This window comes from Ranitomeya variabilis, chromosome 3 (genome assembly GCF_051348905.1).
Source record: "Ranitomeya variabilis isolate aRanVar5 chromosome 3, aRanVar5.hap1, whole genome shotgun sequence".
In the NCBI taxonomy this organism is placed as follows: domain Eukaryota; kingdom Metazoa; phylum Chordata; class Amphibia; order Anura; family Dendrobatidae; genus Ranitomeya; species Ranitomeya variabilis.
Window position 1 is genome coordinate 29,659,173 of NC_135234.1, and position 27,829 is coordinate 29,687,001.

The 27,829-nt window shown below is 46.8% G+C and overlaps 1 protein-coding gene across 1 annotated transcript in view; it reads left to right on the forward strand.

The window, feature by feature from the left end:
• The window catches only part of BRWD1 (bromodomain and WD repeat domain containing 1), a 132,649-nt gene that overhangs the window by 17,097 nt on the left and 87,723 nt on the right, over positions 1-27,829 (forward strand). Inside the window, 3 exon segments of the mRNA XM_077293874.1 lie at positions 1,016-1,045; positions 6,599-6,658; positions 10,972-11,119. Coding sequence (XP_077149989.1) covers positions 1,016-1,045; positions 6,599-6,658; positions 10,972-11,119 — 238 coding nt within the window.

Consider the following 27,829-nt stretch of genomic DNA (forward strand, 5'->3'; position numbering starts at 1 on the left):
TCTTGGCATTTCCTGCATGTCCCATCGGTGAAGGTTTTGAGGGAACTATCCAAGTTGATATGATCGCAGCAAAAGAAGGTTAAGAAGGTGCAGGGACCCAGATTGTTGTTCTCCCTTGTCCTCTTTGGGAATGCCCTGCTGATCTGCCTTCCGACTTCTGTTTGTCGTGGGTGGAAAGCTCCAGATGATTGACAGTTCTGTCCAGCAGCATCGGAGGAGAGCAGGGACACTGAAGTTGGCTGGATGATTGCCTATGAAAGCTGGTAATAATGTCATGGAAGTCTGATGTAACCCCTCCGCATGCTTGTTGGAATAATCTTAATAAATATTCTCCTTTTTATAAAATATGCGTGTCCAAGAAATATCACCATAAATGTGAGATGATGTGGTTGGTTTGGATGGAAACACCAGAGACGACTGTGTCTGTTCTATCAGAAGATTGATTAAAACTTACATTGTATGGAGCCTAACATTTACCTGAAATAGGATTGTCAGCTATTGGGGATGGAATGTGTCCGGTAACTAAAAAACGAGCATTAAACAATAAAATAAAGTGAAGATTTTAAATAAAATTGCTTGTTTTTACAGGTAGTTTTCAAATTTACCAATTATTGATGTTGAGAAAACTGCTTCAAATGGATTGTGTCATTTTTTTTAGTTCGGAGCACTGATTCCCAGCCTTCTGACTTCATTCTTGCTAGAGCTTAATATTTTCATGATTGATTCACAGTTTGTCCAGTATGAAGGCTTTGCCGCTAGGCCAAACTGGGCACTCCCTGGTGCTGCAAGCAACATAGGAGGAATGCAGGGGCCCAGAAGCTGCCCGAATTGTGCGCTCTAGCAGTGCCGCCGGCTTTAGCTCAGGTCTTACAAGCTCCATTTAAAGAACTTGAGAATGACCCTTTAAGTACCAAAGAATATTAAGGGGCCATAGGCCTTGTTAGTCTTCCTGCTCATGACTAGTGGTGATGATTATGCACAGGACTAGTTTATTGAGTCTTTGTTTTCTTTGCAGATGCTGATCCGGGAATTGAATCAACACAATGTAAGTACCGCTCTTATCACGGTGTCATTCTAGAGTGAATGAAAGGCTTTTATGGCACGTCAATTAAAATGGCAAAGTTTTTTTTTTTCCAATGATTGGTTCCGATGCCATCGCTTTCCCATATGGGCACGTGCGAAACTGGTGATCATGCTCCAGTTCTATTCATTAGAATGGGATGTGTGTGCGATACCCGTTGAAGGTGCAGACATACTGTGTATCTGGCTGTAAATGCCTTTCACCACCATCCGTAATAATCTTACTGGATGGTCATGGGTCATGCTTTTAACCCCTTCCCAACCTGACACGCCACGTAGGCGTCATGAATGTCGGTGCCAATCCGACCTGTGACGCCTATGTGGCATCATGGAGGGATCGCGTCCCTGCAGATCAGGTGACAGGGTTAACTCCAATTTCACCTGACCTGCAGGGACAGGGGGAGTGGTACTTCAGCCCGGGGGGGCGATGCTGCAGTATCTTCGGCTGTGGCTGGAGACCGTGATGTGCCCCCTCCACCGACTGACAGTGGCGGTCTGCCGCCGCTGTCAGTCTTTCCTCCCCTCCGTTCTGTGCTCTGCTGCCCTCCTCTCACCTCCGCCCGCCCCCCCCGCTGTCCGATCCCACCCCCCCATACTTAAGTCCCGGTGTCCTTCCTTCTTCAGCGATGGGCGCCGCCATCTTCCAAAATGGCGGGCGCATGCGCAGTGCGCCCGCCGAATCGGCTTGCAGATTCATTCCAGGTACATTTTGATCATTGTGATAGGGTTATATCACAGCGATTAAAATAAAAAAAAAGTAGTTACTGAAGCCCCCCTTATCACCCCCATAGGTAGGGAAAATAATGAAATAAATATAATATATTTATTTTTATTTTTCCACTAGGGTCAGGGTTAGAGTTAGGGTTTGGGCTAGGGTTGGGGTTAGAATTAGGGTTGGGGTTAGAATTAGGGTTGGGGTTAGAATTAGGGTTAGGGTTAGAATTAGGGTTAGGGTTAGAATTAGGGTTAGGGTTAGAATTAGGGTTAGGGTTAGAATTAGGGTTAGGGTTAGAATTAGGGTTAGGGTTAGAATTAGGGTTAGGGTTAGAATTAGGGTTAGGGTTAGAATTAGGGTTAGGGTTAGAATTAGGGTTAGGGTTAGAATTAGGGTTAGGGTTAGAATTAGGGTTAGGGTTAGAATTAGGGTTAGGGTTAGAATTAGGGTTAGAATTAGGGTTAGAATTAGGGTTAGAATTAGGGTTAGAATTAGGGTTAGAATTAGGGTTAGAATTAGGGTTAGAATTAGGGTTAGAATTAGGGTTAGAATTAGGGTTAGAATTAGGGTTAGAATTAGGGTTAGAATTAGGGTTAGAATTAGGGTTAGAATTAGGGTTAGAATTAGGGTTGCAATTAGGGTTAGGGTTAGAATCTGGCTATGTGCACAGGGTGCGGATTTGGCTGCGGATCCGCAGAGGATTGGCCACTGCGGATTCGTGGCAGTTTTCCATCATGTTTACAGTACCATGTAAATCTATGGAAAACCCAAACCTGCTGTGCCCATGGTGCTGAAAATACCGTGCGGAAACGCTGCGTTGTATTTTCCGCAACATGTCAATTCTTTGTGTGGAATCCGCAGCGTTTTACAGCTGTTCTTCAATAGGAATCCGCAGTTGAAATCCGCAAGTAAAACGCAGTGCGTTTTACTTGCTTATTTTTCAATAACAGTGCGGAAAAATACGCACACGAATCCGCAACGTGGGCACATAGCCTTAGGGTTAGGGCTGGAACTAGAGTTAGGGTTGGAATTATGGTTAGGGTTGGAATTAGGGTTAAGATTGGGGTTAGGTGTGTTAGGGTTAGGCTTGTGGTTAGGGTTAGGGTTAGGGGTGGGTTGTGGTTAGGGTTGTGGTTGTGATTACTGTTATGGTTAGAGTTGGGATTAGTGTTGGAGTTAGAATTGAGGGGTTTCCACTGTTTAGGCACATCAGGGGGTCTCCAATCACGACATGGCGCCACCATTAATTCCAGCCAATCTTGCATTCAAAAAGTCAAACGTGCGCCCAAACAGTGGTTTACCCAAACATATGGGGCATAAGCGTACTCAGGGAGAACTGTACAACAATTTTGGGGGTCTAATTTCTCCTGTTACCATTGGAAAAATAAAAAAATGGGGGGCTTAAAAATTATTTTTGTAGGGGAAAAAAATGATTTTTTTATTTTCACGGCTCTGTTATAAAATTCTGTGAAGCACTTGGGGGTTCAAAGTGCTCACCACAGATCTAGATAAGTTCCTTGGGGGCTCTAGTTTCCAAAATGGGGTCACTTGTGGGGGGTTTCTACTGTTTAGGCACATCAGGGGCTCTGCAAACGTAACATGACGCCTGCAGACCATTCCATCAAATTCTGCATTCCAAAACATCACTTCCGAGCTCTGCCATGCGCCCAAATAGTGGTTAACCCCCACATATGGGGTATCAGCGTACTCAGGACAAACTGGACAACAACTTTTGGGGTCCAATTTCTCCTGTTACCTTGTGAAAATAAAAAATTGCGGGCTGAAAAATAATTTTTGAGGAAAGAATAATGATTTTTTATTTTCACGGCTCTGCGTTATAAACTTCTGTGACGCACTTGGGGATACAAAGTGCTCATCACACATCTAGATAAGTTCCTTGGGGGGTCTAGTTTCCAAAATGGGGTCACTTGTGGGGGAGCTCCAGTGTTTAGGCACACAGGGCTCTCCAAACGCGACATGGTGTCTGCTAAAGATTGGAGCCAATTTTTCATTCAAAAAGTCAAATGGCGCTCCTTCCCTTCCGAGCCCTGTTGTGCGCCCAAACAGTGATTCTCCCCCCCCACACACACACATGGGGTATCGGCGTACTCAGGACAAATTGGACAACAACGTTCGTGGTCCAGTTTCTCCTTTTACCCTTGGGAAAATAAAAAAATTTTCGCTAAAAGATCATTTTTGTGACTAAAAAATTAAATGTTCATTTTTTACTTCCATGTTGCTTCTGCTGCTGTGAAACACCTGAAGGGTTAATAAACTTCTTGAATGTGGTTTTGAGCACCTTGAGGGGTGCAGTTTTTAGAATGGTGTCAGTTTAGGGTATTTTCAGCCATATAGATCCCTCAAACTGACTTCAAATGTGAGGTGGTCCCTAAAAAACAATGGTTTTGTAAATTTTGTTGTAAAAATGAGAAATCGCTCGTCAAATTTTAACCCTTAACTTCCCGGCAAAAAAAAATTTTGTTTGCAAAATTATGCTGATGTAAAGTAGACATGTGGGAAATGTTATTTATTAACTATTTTGTCTCACAACTCTCTGGTTTAACAGAATAAAAATTCAAAATTTGAAAATTGCAAAATTTTCTAAATATTCTGTTATTTTTTTTCACAAGTAAACGCAAAAGTTATTGACCTAAATATACCACTAACATGAAGCGCAATATGTCGCGAAAAAACTATCTCAGAATCACTAGGATCCGTTGAAGCGTTCTTGAGTTATTACCTCATAAAGGGACACTGGTCAGAATTGCAAAAAATGGCCAGGTCATTAAGGTTAAAATAGGCTGGGTCATTAAGGGGTTAAACTGCCTCCTACTAAATCATGTAAGGGTATGTGTCCACGTTCAGGTTTGCTTCAGGCTTTGGTCAGGATTTTATGCAGGTAAAATCCTGACCAAAAATGCACCTGAGGTTACTGGCAGGTCACCTGCGGTGTGCCTGCGTGTTTTGCTCATTGTAGCAACATGCTGCGTTCTGGAAAAACGCACTGCATGTGCGTTTTCGTGGGAAAAACGCATTCGTTTTTTAATGCACAGTGGAGACGGGATTTCTTTAAATCCCCTCCACTATGCTGTAACATCTGGACGCTGCGTTTTTGACGCTGCGGCTCAACGCTGCGTCAAAAACGCAGCGTTTCCTGAACGTGGACACATACCCTAAGGGGCTCCCTAAGGCCAGTGCTTTGCTGACAATGACCCTTTGATCATGGTGCGGACACTCTTCAATTTGGTGATGACAGGACGTCTTTCTTCGTTTGGGGACTATGGTACCAGTCCTCATTGGGGATTTAGAAAGTAGTCCTGGGCTCTGCAAATCGGCCCGCGGTAAGGGCACCTAAAGCTTAGTCTACACCCCACACTGTTAGGCTATGTGCCCACATTGCAGAATGTTCGCAGAATTTTCTTGATCAAAACCAGACTCTTGTTACAGGAAATCCGCTCGCGTTTTTTTTTTTTTTTTTCCGGAGCGTCCCAATACAATATAGCGGCAAATCCACAGATTTTCTGCAAAGTTACTGTATATACTCGAGTATAAGCCGAAACTCTCTAATTTTGACACAAAAAACTGTGAAAACTTAATGACTCGAGTATAAGCCTAGGGTGGGAAATGCAGTAGCTACCTGTAAATTTCAAAAATTTAAAATGGATACCAATAAAAGTAAAATTGCGACATCATTAGGTTAAGTTTTTTTGAATATCCATATTGAATCAGGAGCCCCATATAATGCTCCATAAAGTTCATGATGGGCTCCATAAGATGCTTCATAATAAAATAAGCCCCATACAATGCTCCATAAAGGTTGATTATGGCCCCATAAGATACTCAATAGAAAATGTGCCCCATACAATCCTGCATAAAGTTTTATTATGGCCCCATAAGATGCTCCATAGAAAATGTGCCCCATATGCTGCGATAAAAAAAAGACATACTCACCTCTCGTCGCTCAGGCCCCCGGCACTTGCGATATTCACCTGTCCTCTGCAGTGACTGTTCAGGCAGAGGGTGGCGCGCACACTAAACACGTCATCGCGCCCTCTGACCTGAACGTCACAGGCAGAGGACGCGGAAGACGGAGCGACGCGCAGCGGTGGAACGTGGGACAGGTGAATATCGCGCAATGTTCACCTCCCCGTTATACTTACCTGCTCCCGGCGCTTCTGCACATCCCTGCTTTTCCGGCGCTGGCAGCTTCTTCCTTGATCAGCGGTCACATCGTACCGCTCATTGCAGTAATGAATATGCGTCCATATTCATTAGTGTAATGAGCGGTACCACGTGACCGCTGAATACAGGAAGAAGCTGCCGGCGCCGGAGAAGCAGGGATGTGCAGAAGCGCCGGGAGCAGGTAAGTATGATTTGGCAGCTGCTGCTCCCCCTCCCTTGCTAACCCCCTGGGACATCGACTCGAGTATAAGCCGATAGGGACACTATCAGCCTAAAAAAATGGGCTGAAAATCTCGGCTTATACTCGAGTATATACGGTAATGAACATGCTGCGTTTTTTTTCCGCTATGCGTTTTTTTTGCGGAAAAAACCCATCATGGGCACAAAAATTGCGGAATGCATTAAAATAATGGGATTCTTAATGTAAGCGTTTAAGCGGAAAACCGCCACAAAAACGCTAAAAAAACCGATAAAAATCCGTAATGTTTGCACATAGCCTAACTCTCCTTAATGAGACGCCCTGAACGCTTGCTGTAAGTTATTGGGGTCCACGTACTTTCTTGGTTTCAGTGAAAAACTGATTATAATATCATTTTTTTTTTCTAACATTCCATTTAACAGCTTCTTCCAAATAGACTGGATTGGCATGGAAATGAACACCCGAGAACATATGATGAAATGGTGAGTGTTTTACGCTATGTTGGGGATTTGTGAGCAGCGTCATGCCATATGCAAAAATGTAGTTAATTTACTAATATGCAATCCTTCAGTGGTTTATCTAGTTAAAATACTGCAAACATGTCTGCAGATGTGTGGACATAGCCAGTTCCTAGTGGCATGTCCTGTGTGCCCCTTCTCCTATCTGGGCACTTCCCTCAGCTGTGGCCCCGTACTTCTGTATGGACCCTGCACTCTTATGGTAACGCACATTGATCTCTGGTTTCCAGCATAGTCCTAAATAAAGAGGATGTAAATCACAGTGAGTAAAAAGTGACAGTGTTGATTTTCTGTACTCACCAGGTTGTATGCTGCTCACATGTTCAGCTGCAGATTGGAAGAGAGCATATTGCTTTTCATAACAAAAAGTTTGTATTAGTGATTATTGGCCACTTTCCGCTGTGACCATAAAACAAAAAAATTAAAATATATTTTCCGGTTTGGCACATCTTTTCCACATTTATTATTTTGTTGTATGGAACAGTGTTAAAAAATAGCATAATCTGCTTATATTTTAGGCGCATAAAAATGGCAAGCCAAAGCTGCAGTAGCCCACTAGTTACCATGACAGGTCATGAGCACCTCGCAATCGCACTGTGATAGGGGGAGCGATGGAGGCAAAGGGGTCCATCTCTGCACCCGTTAACACACACTTAGATACATGAGGCATCTAAGTGGTGACACGATCGGAGATGGGTCTGATGTCTGCAGTCAGAAGCAGGTGCCAACTGGTGAAAACCCCCCACAGACATGCACCTCACATGGCAATCATGTACTGATTAGGGGTTTATTCTGATCTTCACAGTAAAAATTGTATACATTATTACATATTTTTTTTTTATAGTCCTGATAGGGCTGGTGTATTTACTTCAAAATCCATTTTAGAATGGCTGAATGATCCTCTTGTTAATGGCATTGGAGGATTCCTCACTAAGGGTGTTTGACCTACCACTTGGATGCTCAGAGTTGTGTAGGAAAAGTGTTGGCTCTGCCTAATGGACTGTACTGTCTTCTATGCTTAGTCTTTCGCCTTCTTTTTATTCTTTGGAAAGCGCCTACATGACATTGTCAAAGATGCTACTGGGGACAAGCGTGGTGTTCTTCCTCACAATTGTTAATGCTTCATGGTTTTTTCACTCCTTTCGTAACTCTTCCTGCTGAGGTGACGAGAGGTCCTTTTTGACCTTCCCAATTCCAAGCAGCCTTCATTCAAACCTAAACCTTCCTTATAAGCCTCCTCCAATATTGAGGACTTTCCACTGCATTACAGTCTTTCAGAAAGGTGGTATCTATGTTGCAAAATCAAATTGGCCTTCCTGGCTTCAAACAAGTATTTTTACCTTCATCGTCTCCAAAGACCTTGTACCTTTCAAACTCTTTTTCTCCATCTTCTGTTCAAGACATGGAACATTTCTAAAGATGCTACTCCATCCTGTTCAGTTCACAAGAAGGATGACTTGGTCAGGGCTCCCCTCTGCCAGATGTGGCAATCTTATTTTATCTGAACGCTTTTCTGGTGTAAGCCTCTTCCAGAGATGAGAATTGTTCTGTTCTACAAGTTGTCTTGGGTTCCTTGGAGCTCTTCAGTTGAGTCATAAATCAACAGAAGTCATGTCTGATACCATCCCAGCTTCTGTAATTTCTGGGAATATCCTTCGACACTTGGTTCGTTACTTTTCTTCACAAGATCCTTCTAAATCCCACTTTACCTTAGTAACGTTTAATGACATGGCTATTGAAGCGAAGGTTCTAAGATCCAAGATGTCTGACTCTGTTGTCCTGCCCCCGCTGAGCACTTACAAGCCTCAATCTACTAAGGTTTACCAACGTACCTGGAAGTCCTTCAGCTGCTGTGATCAGAGGGACTTCTATCCCATGGTGTTCACAATTCTTGGGATTTTTTTCTCACCTGTCAGGTTTGGATGCAGGCCTCAGTCTTTCCTCCCTCTAGGGACAGATTTCTGCCCTTTCCATGCATGGAGTACACTAGCTTTTCAGAAGAAGCTTAAGACTAGGGTTGATCGAATACCGTAGCTTCGGATAAGTGCTTCTCCGAACAGCTGTAGTGCTTACCAAATAGCTGGATCTGTAACCAGGATACCTGGAGCGCTCCCAAAAATCATCTGTTAAGCATCGCAGCTGTATGTGTCGCGGCTGTGTGACACTCACAGCAAATGCAAGGCGAGCCCAACACACAGGCTCTTTGGTAAGCACTATAGCTATTTGGATAAGCCCTTATCCAAAGCTATTCAATCAACACTAGTTAAGACCTTCCTCAGGAGCTTGCACATTGTGAAACTTCTTAAGTGTCTGAGCCTTGGGAGCTCATCCTTGTTCTTTTTGAACGCCAGGAGTCTTCCTTTGAGCCTTTCAGAAGCATCTCCCCAATGTTCCTTTCGTGGAAGGTGACATGTCTAGTGTCCATAACCCCCATGAGTAGTGTGTGAGCTCATTGCCCTTTCCTGCTGGGCTCCTCTTCCAGAGGTGGTCGTGCCTTCCACATCAACCAGCACTTTGTCTTCCTCCCCCTTTTGCTAATCTCCAGTTAATTTCTTGGCGCATTCACTCCACTGTCACATCCTATTGGCCTTGACCAGATCCAGTCTTCCTGTTCTGGAAGAGTTTTGACATTCTAATTTTTTTTTTTTTTTTTTTTTGTGATCTCTGATAAATCATGCAATAAACTTCCAGCCTCCAAGATGACAATTTCCAAATCATCAGCAGTAGTGATGAGCGAATATACTTGTTGCTCGGGTTTTCCAGAGCACGCTTAGGTGGTCTCCGAGTATTTGACTGCTCGGAGATTGTTTTCTTTGCCGCAGCTGCATGATTTGCGGCTACAAGACAGCTTGATTACATTTGGGGATTCCCTAGCAACCAGGCAACCCCCACATGTATTCAGGCTGACTAACAGCCGTAAATCATCCAGCTGCGGCAAGGAAAACGAAATCTCCGAGCAGTCAAATACTTGGAGATCACCCGAGCGTGCTCTGGAAAACCAAAGCAACGAGTACACTCGCTCATCCCTAATCAGTAGAGCTGTTGTAGAACCCTGCAATGACAAAAACAAGTTTCCTCCCTTTGGGTTCCATCTAATTTGGCAAGGGCATCAGGCATCCGTGTTTCGAGCTTTGCAAAGCTGCCACCTGGTCCTCTGTCCACACCTTCCTCAAAATTCTAGAAGATCCACTCTATAGTGCCTATCGATGCCTCTTTGGGACGTAAGGTGCCTGTTTGCTACATGGTCCACAGAGCTAGTGTCATTTCTTCCCACCCATTGAGGCTACTCTTAAACGTCCCATTTTTCTTTGTCCCCAAATGGTATTAGTGAGAAAATTGGATTTTTGTTTTTACCATTAAATATCACTTGTTAAATACATTGGCGGACACAGCTGCCACCTGATCCTGGTTCTCCTGTCTTAAGGCTAGTTCAGTTGCATGTGGCCTATGTATTTTTCTTCCTTGTGTTCAGGTCATTGTGGTTCTTGCTACTTGTTTATAGAATAGTTCATTTTTTTTCCTGGTTTTGCTTTGCTCTTCTTAGACCTTTTCAGTCTCTGCCCATCAAGCATGGCTTAGTGTTGTAGCTTGTACTGAGCAATGTGAGATCTCAACAGCTGCAGGGAGGAGGGACACTGAGGAGCTGTCAATCAGGCTAGGTGGGCCGAGATGGCGTTAACCTTTCTGGAAATTAGAAATTTAATTAAATGCATATTTGTAAAGTCCCTTTAAAGCTTATTAAATGCTTATTTTTATTGTAGTATTTAGTTTAGTAATTTGTAGCGCAATGCATCTGACGTTTTTATAAGCAAGTGCATTAGGCGGACTCCACTCCCAGCTCTTATGCCGATCTCCCCATTTTCCCTCCCATTGTCGGCCTTCAGTCTTTCCCCGACAAGTCACTTGTCTCTTTTCCTGCCCGAGATTCTGAATCCTCGCCTGAGGCGGCGTTTGCGTGGATCGTTAGTCCTGCTCCTGGAGCTTACTGCGCCCTTTTTAAAGGACTATAGAAATATTTTAACATGGATTCTCCAAGTACACCAGCCTCATCAGGTCTGAGAGCTATTTAATAATGTATGTAGTTTAAATTGTTAAATCTTTAAATTGTATTACCATTCTCTTTATGCACCATCCAAAGAGTGTTATTTTTCATGCATTTGTAATCTCGGGTATGTTATTGTCAAAATGTTAGGCTCTCATAGGCAAGTATTTTTTATTTTTTTTTGTCTTTTCACAGTGATCATTGCTATTTTGCTCTCTAACGCAATGTTTTGCAGGTTTCCGCCAACAAGTCTGTTACTTATGACCATTTACTGAGGATCTGTCAGGGTCTGTCCTACTTCGTTGACCGGCATGCCCCTGTTACTGTATCACGATCAAGTTCTCTACTTGGAATTGCAAACAAGCCTTTCTGTATGGAAAAAGGTACAAATGTCATCTGCACTTGTGTCTAAATAATCCCGACCAGGCGGGGAGAGGGTGACTTTAAAGAGTTTTTGGCTAGCTGCTCAAGGGGACAACATAGCCTCATATATTTATAAATGTATGCTTTTCTGCAATTTCAATCTTCACTACAATTAAATCTGACATGTTTAAAAGTGGCACTTACCGTCCCGTAAAAGTCATTTTATTCAAAGCAAATTAAAAACATGGATGCAGGATGACTGACGGCGCCACACCATGCATCCACGGGTCCTCGTACCTAGTCTTTGGCTAGCTACATATCCTTGTAAATGTATGCGTTCTGCAATGGAAACATGTCAGATTTACCTTACTGTTTCCTTGCTGCCACCACTGGGTTTATTGGTCAGGTGTAACAATCAGCAGAAAAGGTTGATGGTTTTCCTTACTATAATCTCTTTTCTGCATCTTTTCTTCCTCTTAAATCGTTGAAATTGCAAAATGCTTGTAAAAACAAGCAACTTAGCAATTTGCTTGTTGTTAAAATACTCTTAGGAACTGAGGGATTTTTATTCTGTAGTTTACTGCTCATTTACTAGGTTACTGGTCACCACCAGAATGAGGTGGCAGGTTTCCTACCTGAGTGCAGCACTTACAAGCTCTTTGCTGTATATATAATGGTACATCTGCTCTGACGCTTGGCGCATTCCTGGTCTAACCATCTTCGGTGCTTTTGTTCTTCTCCGATGCCGCAGGGGCAAAAATACCTTTGCTAGCAGCCTGGGAGAGCGTATACAGTTCTGGCTAGTTGCACGACAATGCCCATGGCCTAAAGTGCAGATAAATGAGACAACCCCTTTTACGATTATTATTAAGTCACACTGGCGCTCACCACTCAATGAACACCTAACCAAATCAATGGAAAAAATAGTTATATGAATGAAAACAACCACTAGCAGCTGGAATCAAGACAGAACATGTGCCAATTCTGTAAGTACAAAAAGACTAGATAATCATAGTATATGATGCTGCCCTTGAGGATGTGTCATAAGTACCAATATGGATAAAAGTAGCTTCTTAATAGTATGATAGTCACTGTAGTGATGTGGCCCCTTTAACCCCTTAATCCCATATGACGTACTATCCCGTCGAGGTGGGGTGGGCCTTAATTCCCACCGACGGGATAGTACGTCATAGCCGATCGTCCGCGATCACGGGGGGAGCGCGGCCGATCGCGGCCGGGTGTCAGCTGCCTATCGCAGCTGACATCCGGCACTATGTGCCAGGAGCGGTCACGGACCGCCCCCGGCACATTAACCCCCGGCACACCGCGATCGATACAGGGAAGCATCGCGCAGGGAGGGGGCTCCCTGCATGCTTCCCTGAGACGATCGGTACAAGGCGATGTGCTCACCTTGTACCGAGCGTCTTCTCCATGCAGGCCCCGGATCCAAAATGGCCGCGGGGCTGCATCCGGGTCCTGTACTCGTCCTGCAGGGAGTACTTCCGGGTCGGAGCAGGCTGCAGAGCGATGAAAGTATGATCGCCGATCTGATAGAGTGCTATGCAAACTATCAGATCGGCGATCTGTGATGTCCCCCCCTGGGACAAAGTAAAAAAAAAAAATTTTCACATGTGTTAAAAAAAAAAAAACCTAAATAAAGAAGAAAAAAAAGAATATTCCCATAAATACATTTCTTTATCTAAAAAAAAATAAAAAAATAAAATAAAAGTACACATATTAAGTATCGCCGCGTCCGTAACGACCCAACCTATAAAACTGTCCCACTAGTTAACCCCTTCAGTGAACACCGTAAGAAAAAAAAAAAAGCCAAAAAACAACGCTTTATTATCGTACCGCCGAACAAAAAGTGGAATAACACGCGATCAAAAAGACGGATATAAATAACCATGGTACCGCTGAAAACGTAATCTTGTCCCGCAAAAAACGACCACCATAAAGCATCATAACCAAAAAGATAAAAAAGTTATAGTCCTCAGAATAAAGCGATGCCAAAATAATTTTTTTTTCTATAAAATAGCTTTTATCGTATAAAAGCGCCAAAACATTAAAAAAAGATGTACCGTATATACTCGAGTATAAGCCGACCCCCCCTAATTTTGCCACAAAAAACTGGGAAAACTTATTGACTAGAGTATAAGCCTAGGGTGGAAAATGCAGCAGCTACCGGTAAATGTCAAAAGTAATAATAGATACCAATAAAAGTAAAATTAATTGAGACATCAGTAGGTTAAGTGTCTTTGAATATCCATATTGAATCAGGAGCCCCATATAATCCTGCATAATGTTCATTATGGCCCCATAAGATGTTCCATATTAAAATATGCCCCATATAATCCTGCATAAAGGTTAATAATGGCCCCATAAGATGCTCCGTAGACACATTTGCCCAATATAATGCTGCACAAATGCTGATTATGGCCCCATAAGATGCTCTATAAAGATATTTGCCCCTTATAGTGCTGCACAAACGTTATGGCCCCATAAGATGCTCCATACAGACACTTGCCCCATATGCCGTAGTGCCCTACAAACGTTATTTATGGCCCCATACAGACACTTGCCCCATATAGTGCTGCACAAACATTATGCCCCTATATAGTGCTGCAGAAACGTTATGGCCCCATATAGTGCTGCAGGAATGTTATGGCCCCATATAGTGCTGCAGGAATGTTATGGCCCCATATAGTGCTGCAGGAATGTTATGGCCCCATATAGTGCTGCAGGAATGTTATGGCCCCATATAGTGCTGCAGGAATGTTATGGCCCCATATAGTGCTGCAGGAATGTTATGGCCCCATATAGTGCTGCAGGAATGTTATGGCCCCATATAGTGCTGCAGGAATGTTATGGCCCCATATAGTGCTCCAGGAATGTTATGGCCCCATATAGTGCTCCAGGAATGTTATGGCCCCATATAGTGATCCAGGAATGTTATGGCCCCATATAGTGCTCCAGGAATGTTATGGCCCCATATAGTGCTCCAGGAATGTTATGGCCCCATATAGTGCTCCAGGAATATTATGGCCCCATAGATGCTCCATACAGACACTTGCCCCATTTGGTGCGATAAAAAAAAAAAATCACATACTCACCTCTCCGTCGCTCAGGCCCCCGCACTTTCAATAGTCACCTGCTCCTCGTTCCGGGCGCCGATCTGTCTCCAACACTGACGTTCAGCAGAGGGCGCGCACTGACCACGTCACCGCGCCCTCTGACCTCAGCGTCACTGCTGGAGACAGATCGGCGCCCGGAACGAGGAGCAGGTGACTATCGCGCAGCGCTGCGCTCCCCTCCCCGTATACTCACCTGGTCCTGCCGCTGTGTAGATCCCGCTTCCCCGACGCCGCAGCGCTTCATCCTGTACTCAGCGGTCACATGGTACCGCTGATTACAGTAATGACTATGCGGCTCCACCCCTATGGGAGGTGGAGCCGAATATTCATTTACTGTAATGAGCGGGACCATGTGACCGCTCAGAGCAGGAAGACGCTGAAGCTGCTGGTGCTGGGGAAGACAGGGTCCTGCAGGGACCGCGCCTGGACTAGGTGAGTATTTTTAGACAGCCCCCGCTCCCCCTCCCCTGCCGACCCCCGTGTATGACTCGAGTATAAGCCGAGAGGGGCAATTTCAGCCCAAAAAAGTGGGCTGAAAATCTCGGCTTATACTCGAGTATATATGGTAAATGAGATATCGCTGTAATCGTACTGACCCGATGAATAAAACTGCTTTATCTATTTTACCAAACGTGGAACGGTATAAACGCCTCCCCCAAAAGAAATTCATGAATAGCTTGTTTTTGGTCATTTTGCCTCACAAAAATCAGAATAAAAAGCGATCAAAAACTGTCACATGTCCGAAAATGTTACCAATAAAAATGTCAACTCGTCCCGCAAAAAACAAGACCTCACATGACTCTGTGGACCAAAATACGGAAAAATTATAGGTCTCAAAATGTGGAGACGCAAAAACTTTTTTGCTATAAAAAGCGTCTTTTAGTGTGTGACAGCTGCCATTCATAAAAATCCGATATAAAAAACGCTATAAAAGTAAATCAAACCCCCTTCATCACCCCCTTAGTTAGGGAAAAATAATAAAATTAAAAAATGTATCTATTTCCATTTTCCGGCTAGGGTTGGGGCTAGGGTTGGGGCTAGGGTTGGGGCTAGGGTTGGGGCTAGGGTTGGGGCTAGAGTTAGGGTTGGGGCTAGAGTTAGGGTTGGGGCTAGGATTACATTTACGGTTGGGATTAGAATTAGGGGTATGTCAGGGTTAGGGGTGTGGTTAGGGTTACAGATGGCATTAGGGTTAGGGGTGTGTTTGGATTAGAGTTTCAGGTAGAATTGGGGAGTTTCCACTGTTCAGGCACATCAGGGGCTCTTCAAACGCGACATGGCGTCCGATCTCAATTCCAGACAATTCTGCGTTGAAAAAGTAACAGTGCTCCTTCCCTTCCGAGCTTTCCCGTGCACCCAAACAGGGGTTTACCCCAACATATGTGGCATCAGCGTACTCTGGACAAATTGGACAACAAAATTTGCAGTCCAAGTTCCCTTCTTATCCTTGGGAAAATAAAAATTTGGGGGGCTAAAAATCATTTTTGTGAGAAAAAAAAAAAAAAATTTTATTTTCACGGCTCTGCGTTTTAAACTGTAGTGAAACACTTTGGGGTTCAAAGTTCTCACAACACATCTAGATAAGTTCCTTAGGGGGTCTACTTTCCAAAATGGTGTCACTTGTGGGGGGTTTTAATGTTTAGGCACATCAGGGGCTCTCCAAACGCGACATGGTGTCCCATCTCAATTCCAGTCAATTTTGCATTGAAAAGTCAAATGGCGCTCCTTCCCTTCCGAGCTCTGCTATGCGCCCAAACAGTGGTTTACCCCCACATATGGGGTATCGTTGTACTCGGAACAAATTGCACAACAATTTTTGGGGTCCAATTTCTTCTCTTACACTTGGGAAAATAAAAAATTGGGGGCGAAAAGATCATTTCTCCTACACCTCATTGGGGGACACAGGACCATGGGTGTTATGCTGCTGCCACTAGGAGGATACTAAGTAAACAGAAAGATTAACTCCTCCTCTGCAGTATACACCCCTTCACTGGCTACAATTTCCCAGTTCTTGCTTAGTGTCTGTAGGAGGCACTTAAGTCTATTCCTAGACCCCAATTTTCTTATTTTAATTTTTATTTTAATTTTCTCTAAATTTTTATTTAACGGAGTGAAGGGGGCGACGGATCCCTTTTTTTTATAGGGCCCGCTCTCCCCCGAACCAGCAACAGGCGAGCACGGCGAGTATACCTCCCCGTCCCTCTCCTGCGACGCTGGAGCACGCCAATTTTACCGGGGCGACGGTTCCCACTTGGTTCCGATCTCCCTTCCCCCCTGCTGCGGCGAGCACACAGAGTCCTGATGTACCTCTCCGGGGGCCCCACAGACAAGGCCCACTATGGCGGTGCACAGGGTTATTCCAATGCCCTGCAACATCTTCAGAAGGCGTAAGCTGAAGAGGATCTCAATGTGAGGAAGTGCAGCGCACAGCTGACAGGGGGACCGGCTACCGGAGGGCACTGTAAGTACACATCCCTCCTGCCCCCCGGAGCTCAGGGGGGCGCCGGCGTTACCTGCGGGAGTCCCTGGGGAGAGGCGCCGGCGGTCGGGGCCTGCGCTGTCAGCGACGCTCTTTGCGGCATCACCGCCGCACATCGCCGGGCAGGCCGAAAATTTAGTCCCCGGCTTTTCGGCCCGAGTAGGCCTCAGTGGGCAGGTACCTCCCACTGCCGCAAAACCCCGCCCCCCTTTTCGGCGCTTCTCGTCTGGGACGAGAGGCGCCCTGCAGTTCTCGGGGGGCCATATTTCTTCTTCTCTGCAAGGTGGCCCACGCATCCACCTGCAGCCCAAGAACCGCCACGGCTCATTCCTCCCCGGGGACACAGACACAGGATCGTGGGTAAGCTGCTTAAAGAAAGCTTAACCCTTTCCCTGCATACTACCCCGCTCTGTCTCTAAAAGACACTATGTCTCAATCCAAGGAGACCAAAAAGGGTAACAAGAAGCACACAGTGTTTTTCACTGTTTGTGCCACTTGCAATACGGCGCTGCCCCGAGCTTACAGTAGCCCACTGTGTGCGGATTGTGTCACAGCCTCTGTGCAGCCACCTCCCGCCGCCGCCGATATCGCCGCCGAGGCCGCAGCCGTCGATCCTGTAGAGCCTAGTCCCCCGGAGTGGGCAGCTACTCTGTCACGGTCCGTGGCTTCCCTGGTCAGGGCAATTGACTCCCTCCGGGGTCCCCCTCCAAGTCAGACCGCGGAGGATTCAGATGACAGTACGGATCCATCCTCCAGCAGGGGGCGTACCCTGTCACTTTCTACCCGGGGTTCTAGAAAACTGGTTCACGTTTCGTCCCCGGACCATAGGCCAGCGGGTCCTTCAGCGCCTGCAAGCTCTGCTTCCCGGTCCCCTTCCCCAAACCCAAACGACTCTGAATGAGTCCGACAATTCCTACTTTCAGGAAACCTCTCCCTCCCAAGAGTCTCTCGACTCTCTCATCTAGGCAGTCAACCAGACCCTGAAGGTGACTGAGGACTCCGTATCCGCACCCGAACACGCGGTGTCATTCAAAAAGACTAAACGTGTTCAAAAGGTTTTTGTCACTCACCCTGAGTTTAAGGAGATTGTACAAAAACATAGGGACCGTCCAGATAAACGCTTCATGGGGCAAAAGTCTGTCGAGGCCAAATATCCTTTTTTTCTCGGGAACTGATCAAGGACTGGCTGCAGTCCCCTTCAGTGGACCCTGCTGTGTCACATCTCGCGTCAAAAACCATCCTGTCTCTCTCTGACGGTTCCTCCGTTAAGAACCCCTCTGACCGCCAGATTGACTATCTGGCTCGCTCCGTCTTTGAGGCCGCAGGAGCCTCTCTCTTCCCTTCCTTCGCCGCCTCTTGGGTGGCTAAGGCTATGGTCTCTTGGACCGAGACACTTTCCTCGACCATCCAAGTTAGTGACTTATCTCCAGAAGCCATCAATCTGGCTAACCAGATAGGCCGGGGTCTTCATGGTCAGTGCCTCAATAGACGCAGCTAATTGCGCCGCACAGGCAGCCGCCAATGCAATCTCCATCAGGAGAGCCCTGTGGTTCAGGGATTGGCGAGCAGATTCGGCTTCCAAGCGTTCTTTGACAGCCCTGCCTTACCAGGCTGGTCGGTTATTTGGAGAAAAATTAGACCAGATGATCTCGGATGCCACCGGAGGAAAAAGTAAATTTCTCCCCCAGCAAAAGCCTACCCGGCCTTTTCGGTACCAACAGCAACCTCCATTTCGGCCTTTTCGTCACAATGCCAACTGGTCTTCTACATCCTCTGCCTCCGCATCAGGACGCGGTTTGCGCGGTGGCCGAGGCGCCCAGGTCTCTTACAGGCCAAACCGTAACTGGAAACCCAGACCGAGACCACACGGGTCCAAGGGATCCACATCCCATAGATCCTCCCAATGACTCCTTGCTTCATCCGGAGGGCACCAACAAAGTAGGCGGACGCCTGCTCTTGTTCCGTCAAGCCTGGCTCTCAGTCGTTTCCGACGAATGGGTCAGGGAACTGGTGTCCACCGGATACAAAATAGAATTTTCCTCCCCTCCACCCATGCGTTTCTTCCAGTCTTGCCCTCAAAAGTCAAAGGCCACAGCGTTCCTCCAGGCGATACGGGCTCTACGAAAGGACGGAGTCATCATTCCGGTCCCTCTAGGACAAAGGTTCAAGGGTTTCTATTCGAATCTATTCGTGGTCCCCAAAAAGGACGGATCGCTACGCCCGATCCTAGACCTCAAACTCCTAAACAAATTCGTCAAAATCCGACACTTCAGAATGGAATCCCTCCGTTCTGTGGTCGCGTCTATGGAAAAAGGAGAATTCCTGGCGTCCATAGACATCAAGGATGCTTACCTGCACATACCAATCTTTCCTCCGCACCAACAGTTCCTCCGCTTCGCATTTCGCGGAGAACATTTCCAATTTGTGGCCTTGCCCTTCGGTCTCGCCACCGCTCCGAGTTTTTACGAAGGTCATGGCAGCTGCCATGGCCATTCTTCATTCCAGGGGAGTTGTGGTACTACCGTACCTGGACGACCTGCTGATAAAGGGTTCTTCTTACCTAGCCTGAGAGGAGTCCGTCATTCTCACGGTGGATACTCTCTCTCGCCTGGGTTGGAAGATAAACTTCCAAAAATCCTCTCCAGTTCCGGCACAACGGATCTCTTTTCTTGGGATGACACTGGACACTTCTCGCGGTCTGGTCATCCTCCCTCCAGACAAGGCCTTGGCCTTGCAGCGGGGAGCTCAGGGCCTTTCCCGCCCAGTCTCCCACTCCATTCGATTCAGCATGCGTGTTCTCGGGCAGATGGTAGCTGCCATGGAAGCGGTTTCATCTCCGTCCCCTACAACATGCGCTGCTCTCGGCATGGGACGGCAATCCGTTCTCCCTCGACCGCCGATTCCTCCTGTCCCCACGGGTCAGGAAGACCCTCAGGTGGTGGACGCTGAAGTCCTCCCTATCCCAAGGAAGGTCTTTTCACCCGGTGCAGTGGCTGGTGGTGACCACCGATGCCAGCCTCATAGGCTGGGGGGCGGTTTTCAACCATCACACAGCTCAAGGACGGTGGTCCACTCGAGAGTCCCGTCTTCCCATCAAACTCCTGGAAATACGAGCTATCAGGCTAGCATTGTTCCAGTTTCACCACCTTCTGGCTGGCCACCCAGTCAGAATCCAGTCCGACAACGCCACGGCCGTGGCGTACATCAACCGCCAAGGGGGAACCCGCAGCAAGACGGCTATGCTCGAGGTGTCCCACATTCTTCGTTGGGCCGAGTCCAACCATTCGCCCATCTCAGCAATCCACATTCCAGGTGTGGAGAATTGGGCGGCGGACTTCCTCAGCCGCCAGGGTCTCGCTTCCGGCGAGTGGTCCCTTCACCCGGAGGTTTTCCAGCAGATTTGCCATCGCTGGGGGACCCCGGATGTGGATCTCATGGCATCCAGAATGAACAACAAGGTTCCACAATTCTTTGCGCGGTCCCTCGACCCACGGGCCCTCGGAGTGGACGCCCTGGTCTTACCTTGGCGCCAATTCCACCTCCCGTACATTTTTCCCCCTCTTCCCCTGCTGCCGAGGGTCATCAAGAAGATCAGAGCAGAGGGGGTACCAGTGATCCTCGTCGCGCCGGATTGGCCGCGTCGGGCATGGTATGCGGAACTGGTTCAGCTGGTCGCCGACGCCCCCTGGCGTCTTCCAGATCGCGTGGATCTCCTTTCACAGGGCCCAATTTACCACCAGATCTCAGGGGCCCTGTCTTTGACGGCCTGGCCGTTGAATCCTGGATTCTAGGCCAAGCGGGTTTCACCCCCAAGGTGTCTTCCACCATTATCAGGGCTAGGAAACCCGTATCCATGCGCAGTTATCACCGTACCTGGCGAATTTTCTTCTCATGGTGCGACACACAGGGACGATCTCCCCTAGTATTTTCTGTCCCTGTCATATTGGAGTTTCTCCAATCTGGCCTGGACTCGGGACTTGCTCTCAGTTCTCTAAAAGGTCAGGTTTCGGCATTGTCAGTACTCTTCCAGCGAAAGATCGCCAATAGATTGCCGGTCAGGACTTTTTTCAAGGGAGTTTTCCGTGTGGCGCCTCCCTACAAAATACCTTTGGATCCGTGGGATCTTAATTTGGTTCTCGGAGCTCTTCAAGAGACTCCCTTCGAACCGCTATCGGACGTTTCCCTGACCTTCCTTTCTTGGAAGGTAGTTTTCCTAGTGGCTATTACGTCCATCAGACGGGTCTTGGAGCTAGCGGCACTTTCCTGCCGCCCTCCGTTTCTAATTTTTCATCCGGACAAGGCAGTGTTGAGAACCTCTCCCGCTTTTCTTCCCAAGGTCGTTTCTCCCTTCCACCTCAATGAGGAGATTGTTTTGCCTTCGTTCTGTCCGGCACCAGTCCATCGCATTGAAAAGGCTCTGCACACTCTTGATGTGGTGAGGGCTCTTCGTCGGTACGTCTCGAGGACGGCTCCCTTCCGCACGTCGGATGTCCTGTTTGTACTTCCAGAAGGGTCCAGGAAGGGTTCTCCCGCTTCCAAAGCTACTCTAGCTAAATGGATTCGGTCAGCCATTCAAGAATCCTATCGTGTCCGGGGTGTGCCTATCCCCGCTGGGATCAAGGCCCATTCTACTCGGTCGGTGGGCGCCTCGTGGGCCATTCGGCACCAGGCGTCAGCACAGCAGGTCTGCAAGGCTGCGACATGGACCAGTTTGCACACTTTCACCAAACATTACCACATTCATTCTCTTTCTTCTGCAGACGCCGCCCTTGGCAGGCGCATTCTGCAAGCGGCAGTTCCTTAGCCGTAGGTCAGTGGTACATGGGGTATTAGCATATTGCTCCCCACCCAGGGACTGCTTTGGTACGTCCCATGGTCCTGTGTCCCCCAATGAGGCGTAAGAGAAAAGGAGATTTTTGTGTACTCACCTTAAAATCTTTTTCTCCGAGCCACTCATTGGGGGACACAGCACCCACCCTGTTAGCCTGTTTGGCTTGTTGTTACTACTTTGGTTTTGACATAGGTTGTCATTGTTCATGCTCCTACTGCTTTACTACCGAGCTGGGAAATTGTAGCCAGTGAAGGGGTGTATACTGCAGAGGAGGAGTTAATCTTTGTTTACTTAGTGTCCTCCTAGTGGCAGCAGCATAACACCCATGGTCCTGTGTCCCCCAATGAGTGGCTCGGAGAAAAAGATTTTACGGTGAGTACACAAAAATCTCCTTTTTTGTGAAAAAATGATTTTTCCAGGTCACCACCTGACAGCACACTGGAGGACGTCCTTCTTAGCCATGATGGGACAGGAAACACGAGAGGTTAAAAGGACCCTCCCCCTACCACCCTTCAGTGTTTTTCCTGTCCCATTATGGATAGGAACGGCGAGAGGAAGCTACCGTTCTGTGCGGGGGGATGTGGATCGGGGGGGCTTTGCCTCACCCTTCCCTCCATAAGGCGCCCGCTGGCCGACACCCGACCGAGGGTCCCTCTGCCTACCAGTGTAGCGCTGCTCCTGGTATGAGGATCGCTTCCCCCTGCCGGGGGCTCTCGATCCTTCCGTCACGCCCCCTGGTGCATGCGAATCCCAGCGGCGGCCTCTGCTGATGTCGGCGTCTCCATGCGGCCGGCATGGGGATGGAAACCCTCGCTGCACCATCCTCTCTTTCCGGCCGCGCGTCACTTCCGGTTTGCGGCTGAGGGGGGCGGGCGGCGTCTCTGCAGGCGGTAGTGAGCGCGGGAGCGCTGTACAGATGAAAAGAGGAACAGAAGTATAAAGGTATGTGCAGGGGCAGTAAGCGATCTCCAGTGCAGTAACATGGAGGACGCAGCTAGAGCAGAGGGGCAGGAGTCCACAGCGCTAGTAAGTAGAGCAGGGCTCTTTGTTATGGATATCTTAAAAAAAAAAAAAAAAAAAAAAATGGGGCATTATCCTAGAGTTTGTTATTTTCTATAGGCTGCCTCATTACCTGAAAAACCGTTAAAGAAACCTGGCAAAAGCAAGAAGTGCCCTATTTGTGCAGCCAAGCTGAAAGATACCTGGCAGAAACCCCTATGTGAAGCATGCACCTGCAAAATCATAGGAGAGGAGCAGGCTTCTCTTATGTCAAATATGAGAGCCATGATAAGAGAGGAGGTCCAGGCTTCGGTATCAAGTCTGGTACTACCGCAAGCCTCACCTTCAGAGAGACCGAGCAAAAGGCAGAGGGTCGATTACTCTTCAGGAGACTCGTTATCTGCGGTATCGGATATAGGGGAGGAAGAGGAGAGCAGAGACCCTCCAGAGAGAGGGAGGAAATACTTATTCTCCGCAGCAGACACAGGAGAACTGTTGGAAGCTGTACGGCATACTATGCAGATTGAGGATCCACAACCATCTTGTTCGGTTCAAGATGAAATGTTTGGTGGCCTGCGCTCACAAACTGCGATGGTGTTTCCTGTAAATTCCCATATTAGATCCATGATTTTGGATGAATGGGAGGAGGCGGAGAAGAGATTGACTATTCCTAAAGATTTCCGACTCCGCTTGCCGTTTGACCCGGAGGATGTTAAAGAATGGGTCGATGTTCCTAAAATAGACATTCTATTGGCGAAAGTGTCCAAAAGAACCTCAATCCCCTTTGAGGACTCTTCCAACTTAAAAGAGCCCATGGACAGAAAGGCAGATGGACTTTTGAAACGGGCCTGGGAAAGTTCTTCGGCGGTTATCGGAGCTAATATTGCAGCAACATCAGTGGCTCGCTCCATGGACCTGTGGCTAAATGATCTTCAGGATCAATTAATAGCCAAAACTCCTAGAGATACTATCCTGAAATCTCTGCCTCTGTTAAAATTGGCAACCACCTTTTTAGCAGACGCGTCCGCAGAGACTGTTAGATTTGCGGCTAGAGGGCAATCTCTCTCTAATGCAGCCAGAAGAGCTATCTGGCTCAAAAGCTGGTCGGGTGATATGCACTCCAAAAATAAATTATGTTCCATACCCTTCTCTGGGGGCAGGGTCTTCGGACCAGTCCTCGACGATATCTTAGAGAAAGCCGCAGATGTAAAAAAGGGGTTCCCCGAAGAAAAGCCTAAAAAATTTCAGCCCTTTCGGAGACCCCGCTATAATCAGAAACAGGATTACAGGGGTAAAGGGAAGCAAGGTAGATGGAGCTACCAGAAAGGGGGAGATAGTAGACCCAAAACCAAGGACTCGAGTTACTCAGGTCCGAGGTCCAGCTACCATAGAAAATGACGCCATCAGAGTAGGGGGTCGTCTAGCCGGATTCCTAGAAGGTTGGAGGGAAATAACAACGAGTCCTTGGGTGTTACAAGTGGTGTCCCAGGGGTACAAAATCGAATTTTCCTCCCTTCCGCCCGAAAGATTTCTGGTGTCCAGTACACATCTAAAATCATCGTCCCCCGTGTGGTCGGATATACAGGACCTCCTAAAAATGGCAGCAATTGTTCCGGTCCCCTCTCAAGAAGAGTACAGAGGTCATTACTCGAATCTCTTCTCGATAACAAAACCATCAGGAGAGTCGAGAACAATTATAAATCTGAAGCACCTAAACAACTGGGTGGTATACAAAAGGTTCAAAATGGAGTCGATTCGGTCTACCATTCCTCTGTTGGGAAAGGGTATGGTGATGTGCACTCTGGACCTAAAGAGTGCATATTACCATGTTCCCATTTACTTAAACCACCAAAAGTTCCTGCGGTTCGCGGTAAACATGGAAGGGAAAATCTATCACTTTCAGTTTCGCTGTCTCCCCTTCGGCCTGGCGTCGGCTCCCAGAGTTTTTACAAAACTTATGGTAGAGGTAGTCGCATATCTGAGAAATCAGGATTTGTTGGTAATCCCTTACCTAGACGACTTTTTGGTAGCGGCAGAGTCAGTAAACCAGCTCAGGATCAACTGTCAGTTCCTCATATCCACTCTAGAGAGTCTCGGATGGATCATAAACTGGGAGAAGTCAGATCTAATACCAAAATCCAGAATAAAATTCCTAGGAGTCATGCTCGACTCGGAAACAAGAATGTCCTACCTTCCGGAAGACAGGCTAAAGGGTATAGTAAAAAAGGTCCATCTTTTCTCGCGAGGCCGAAATACGATCAGAGACGGGATGATAATACTGGGGCTAATGACGGCCTGTATCCCTTGCGTGAGATGGAGTCAGTTTCATTCCCGACAGCTTCAGCAGGGAGTTCTGAAGAGCTGGAACAGAACGCAAAATTCTCTAAATCAAAGACTAAATCTTTCTTTTCAGATCAAGAGGTCTCTGGTATGGTGGACTCTCTCCAAAAATCTCCGGCTGGGAGTACCATGGCTCCAAACTCCGAGTGTGTCAGTCACGACAGACGCAAGTCAGGAAGGTTGGGGAGGTCATGTCCTGGGAAGATATTTCCAAGGTCGCTGGGAAAGAAAGGACCGCAAGAAGTCATCAAACCACAGAGAGTTGCATGCGGTTTGGAAGGTCTTAACGGCGGCACAACATTTGCTGAAGAACAAGCATGTAAAGATCTTCTCGGACAATACGACGACCGTAGCCTTCCTTCGACACCAGGGGGGCCCAAGACATCTGGCATTGCAAGATCTAGCAGAACAGATCTTCAAGTGGGCAGAGAAGTCGGTGCGGTCAATCTCGGCGGTACATCTGGAGGGATCCAAGAACCAGTTGGCGGATTTCCTGAGCAGGAAAAGTGTATCCCCTACAGAGTGGGAACTAAACGACGAAGTATTCAGGGATCTTTGTCATCGTTGGGGGAAGCCGGCTGTGGATCTATTTGCTACAAAGCAAAACGCAAAAGTCAAGACCTTTTACTCCCTAAACCCCTGGGAAAGCCCAGCTGCGATCGATGCCCTGTCACAGCCTTGGAACGACGGTCTTCTGTATGCGTTTCCACCTCTGGCATTGATTCCAAGAGCACTCAGGAAAATCTGCGAGGACGGGGCCAAAGTTATCCTCATAGCTCCTCACTGGCCGAAACGAAGTTGGTTTCCAATGCTAAAGAGATTATCAGTGGAAGAACCCTTCCGGTTACCAGACAGAGAGGATCTTCTTCTACAAGGTCCAGTTCTACACCAGAACCCAGGAGCGCTTCAGTTGGCAGCCTGGATCCTGAACGGAAGGTCTTGAGGGCAAAAGGTCTTTCAGATGACGTCATTTCTACCCTTCAAGCCAGCAGGAAGCCGGTGACATCTGCCATCTACACAAAAATATGGAAAACATTCTGTGGATTCTGTGGGAAGATGACAGTTGATACTGACCATCCAGATATCCCAAAAATTCTTGACTTCTTGCAGTCAGGATTTCAGAAAGGTCTTAGACCAAGTACATTAAGAGTCCAGATAGCGGCCCTAAGTGTATTTTTTTATTTTTCTTTATCTACTCACCCCTGGATTAGTCGATTCTCTAGAGCAGTCCAGAGGCTAAGGCCATTTATTAGGAAATCAGTCCCACCGTGGGATCTTAATCTGGTCCTGAATTTTCTCTGTGATCAGTCCTGGGATATATCGGGAGACATAGACATCAACAAACTCTCTCTTAAAACCGCGTTTTTAGTTGCGATCACATCGGCAAAAAGGTTGGGGGAACTACAGGCTCTTTCGGTACAGAACCCGTATTTACAGATCTTCGATGATAAAATAGTACTAAAGCTTGATCCGGCCTTTCTCCCTAAGGTCGTTTCTGATACTAATATGAATCAGGAGATTGTTTTACCGTCTTTTTGCCAATTCCCTAAAAATCAAAAAGAAAGATTTTTTCATAACCTTGATGTAAGGGAATCAGTACTCAGGTACCTTGATCTATCTAGACCCTGGAGACAGGACAATAACTTGTTTGTTCAGTTCAGAGGTTCAAATAGGGGGAAAAAAGCGTCTAAAGCGACTATCGCACGGTGGATAAAATCTACAATTGATTTAGCCTACAAAGCTAAAGGTCTAAATTCCCCGGTTAATCTTAAAGCCCACTCATCTAGGGCCATAGCCACATCATGGGCGGAGAAAGGGGGGGGCTACGGCAGACCAGATCTGTAGAGCTGCATCATGGTCTAATCTTAGTACCTTTTCTAAACACTATAAACTAGATGTAGTTTCGCCTCAGTTGGCTTTTGGTAGGAAGGTACTTCAAGCAGTGGTCCCACCCTGAATACCATTCTCCTTTGGTATTTCTCCAGTGTGCTGTCAGGTGGTGACCTGGAAAACAGTAATTAGACTTACTGGTAATTGTATTTCCAGGAATCCATCCTGACAGCACTGTTAGTTCCCTCCCTATGGTTTGATCTTTATACTTATGTGATGTAACATTTGTATGATTGATTATCTTGTTGTAATAAAACTTGTTTTTGCATCCATCCAGATGTGTTACTTTGGAAAAACACTGAAGGGTGGTAGGGGGAGGGTCCTTTTAACCTCTCGTGTTTCCTGTCCCATCATGGCTAAGAAGGACGTCCTCCAGTGTGCTGTCAGGATGGATTCCTGGAAATACAATTACCAGTAAGTCTAATTACTGTTTTTATTTTTACGGCTCTGCATTATAAACTTCTGTGAAGCACTTGGTGGGTCAAAGTGCTCACCACACATCTAGATAAGTTCCTTAGGGGGTCCACTTTCCAAAATGGTCTCACTTGTGGGGGGTTTCATTGTTTAGGCACATCAGGGGCTCTCCAAACACAACATGGCGTCCCATATAAATTCCAGTCAATTTTGCATTGAAAAGTCAAATGGCGCTCCTTTCCTTCCGAGCTCTGCCATGCGCCCAAACAGTGGTTTACCCCTACATATGGGGTATCGGCGTACTCAGGACAAATTGTACAACAACTTTTGTGGTCCATTTTCTCCTGTTACCCTTGGTAAAATAAAACAAATTGGAGCTGAAATACATTTTGTGTGAAAAAAAGTTAAATGTTTTATTTAAACATTCCCAAAATTCCTGTGAAACACCTGAAGGGTTAATAAACTTCTTGAAAGTGGTTTTGAGCACCTTGAGGGGTGCAGTTTTTAGGAAATACCCAAGTGTGACACCATTCTATCATATAGACCCCTCAAAATGACTTCAAATGAGATGTGGTCCCTAAAAAAAAAAAAAAGGTGTTGTAAAAATGAGAAATTTCTGGTCAACTTTTAACCCTTATAACTC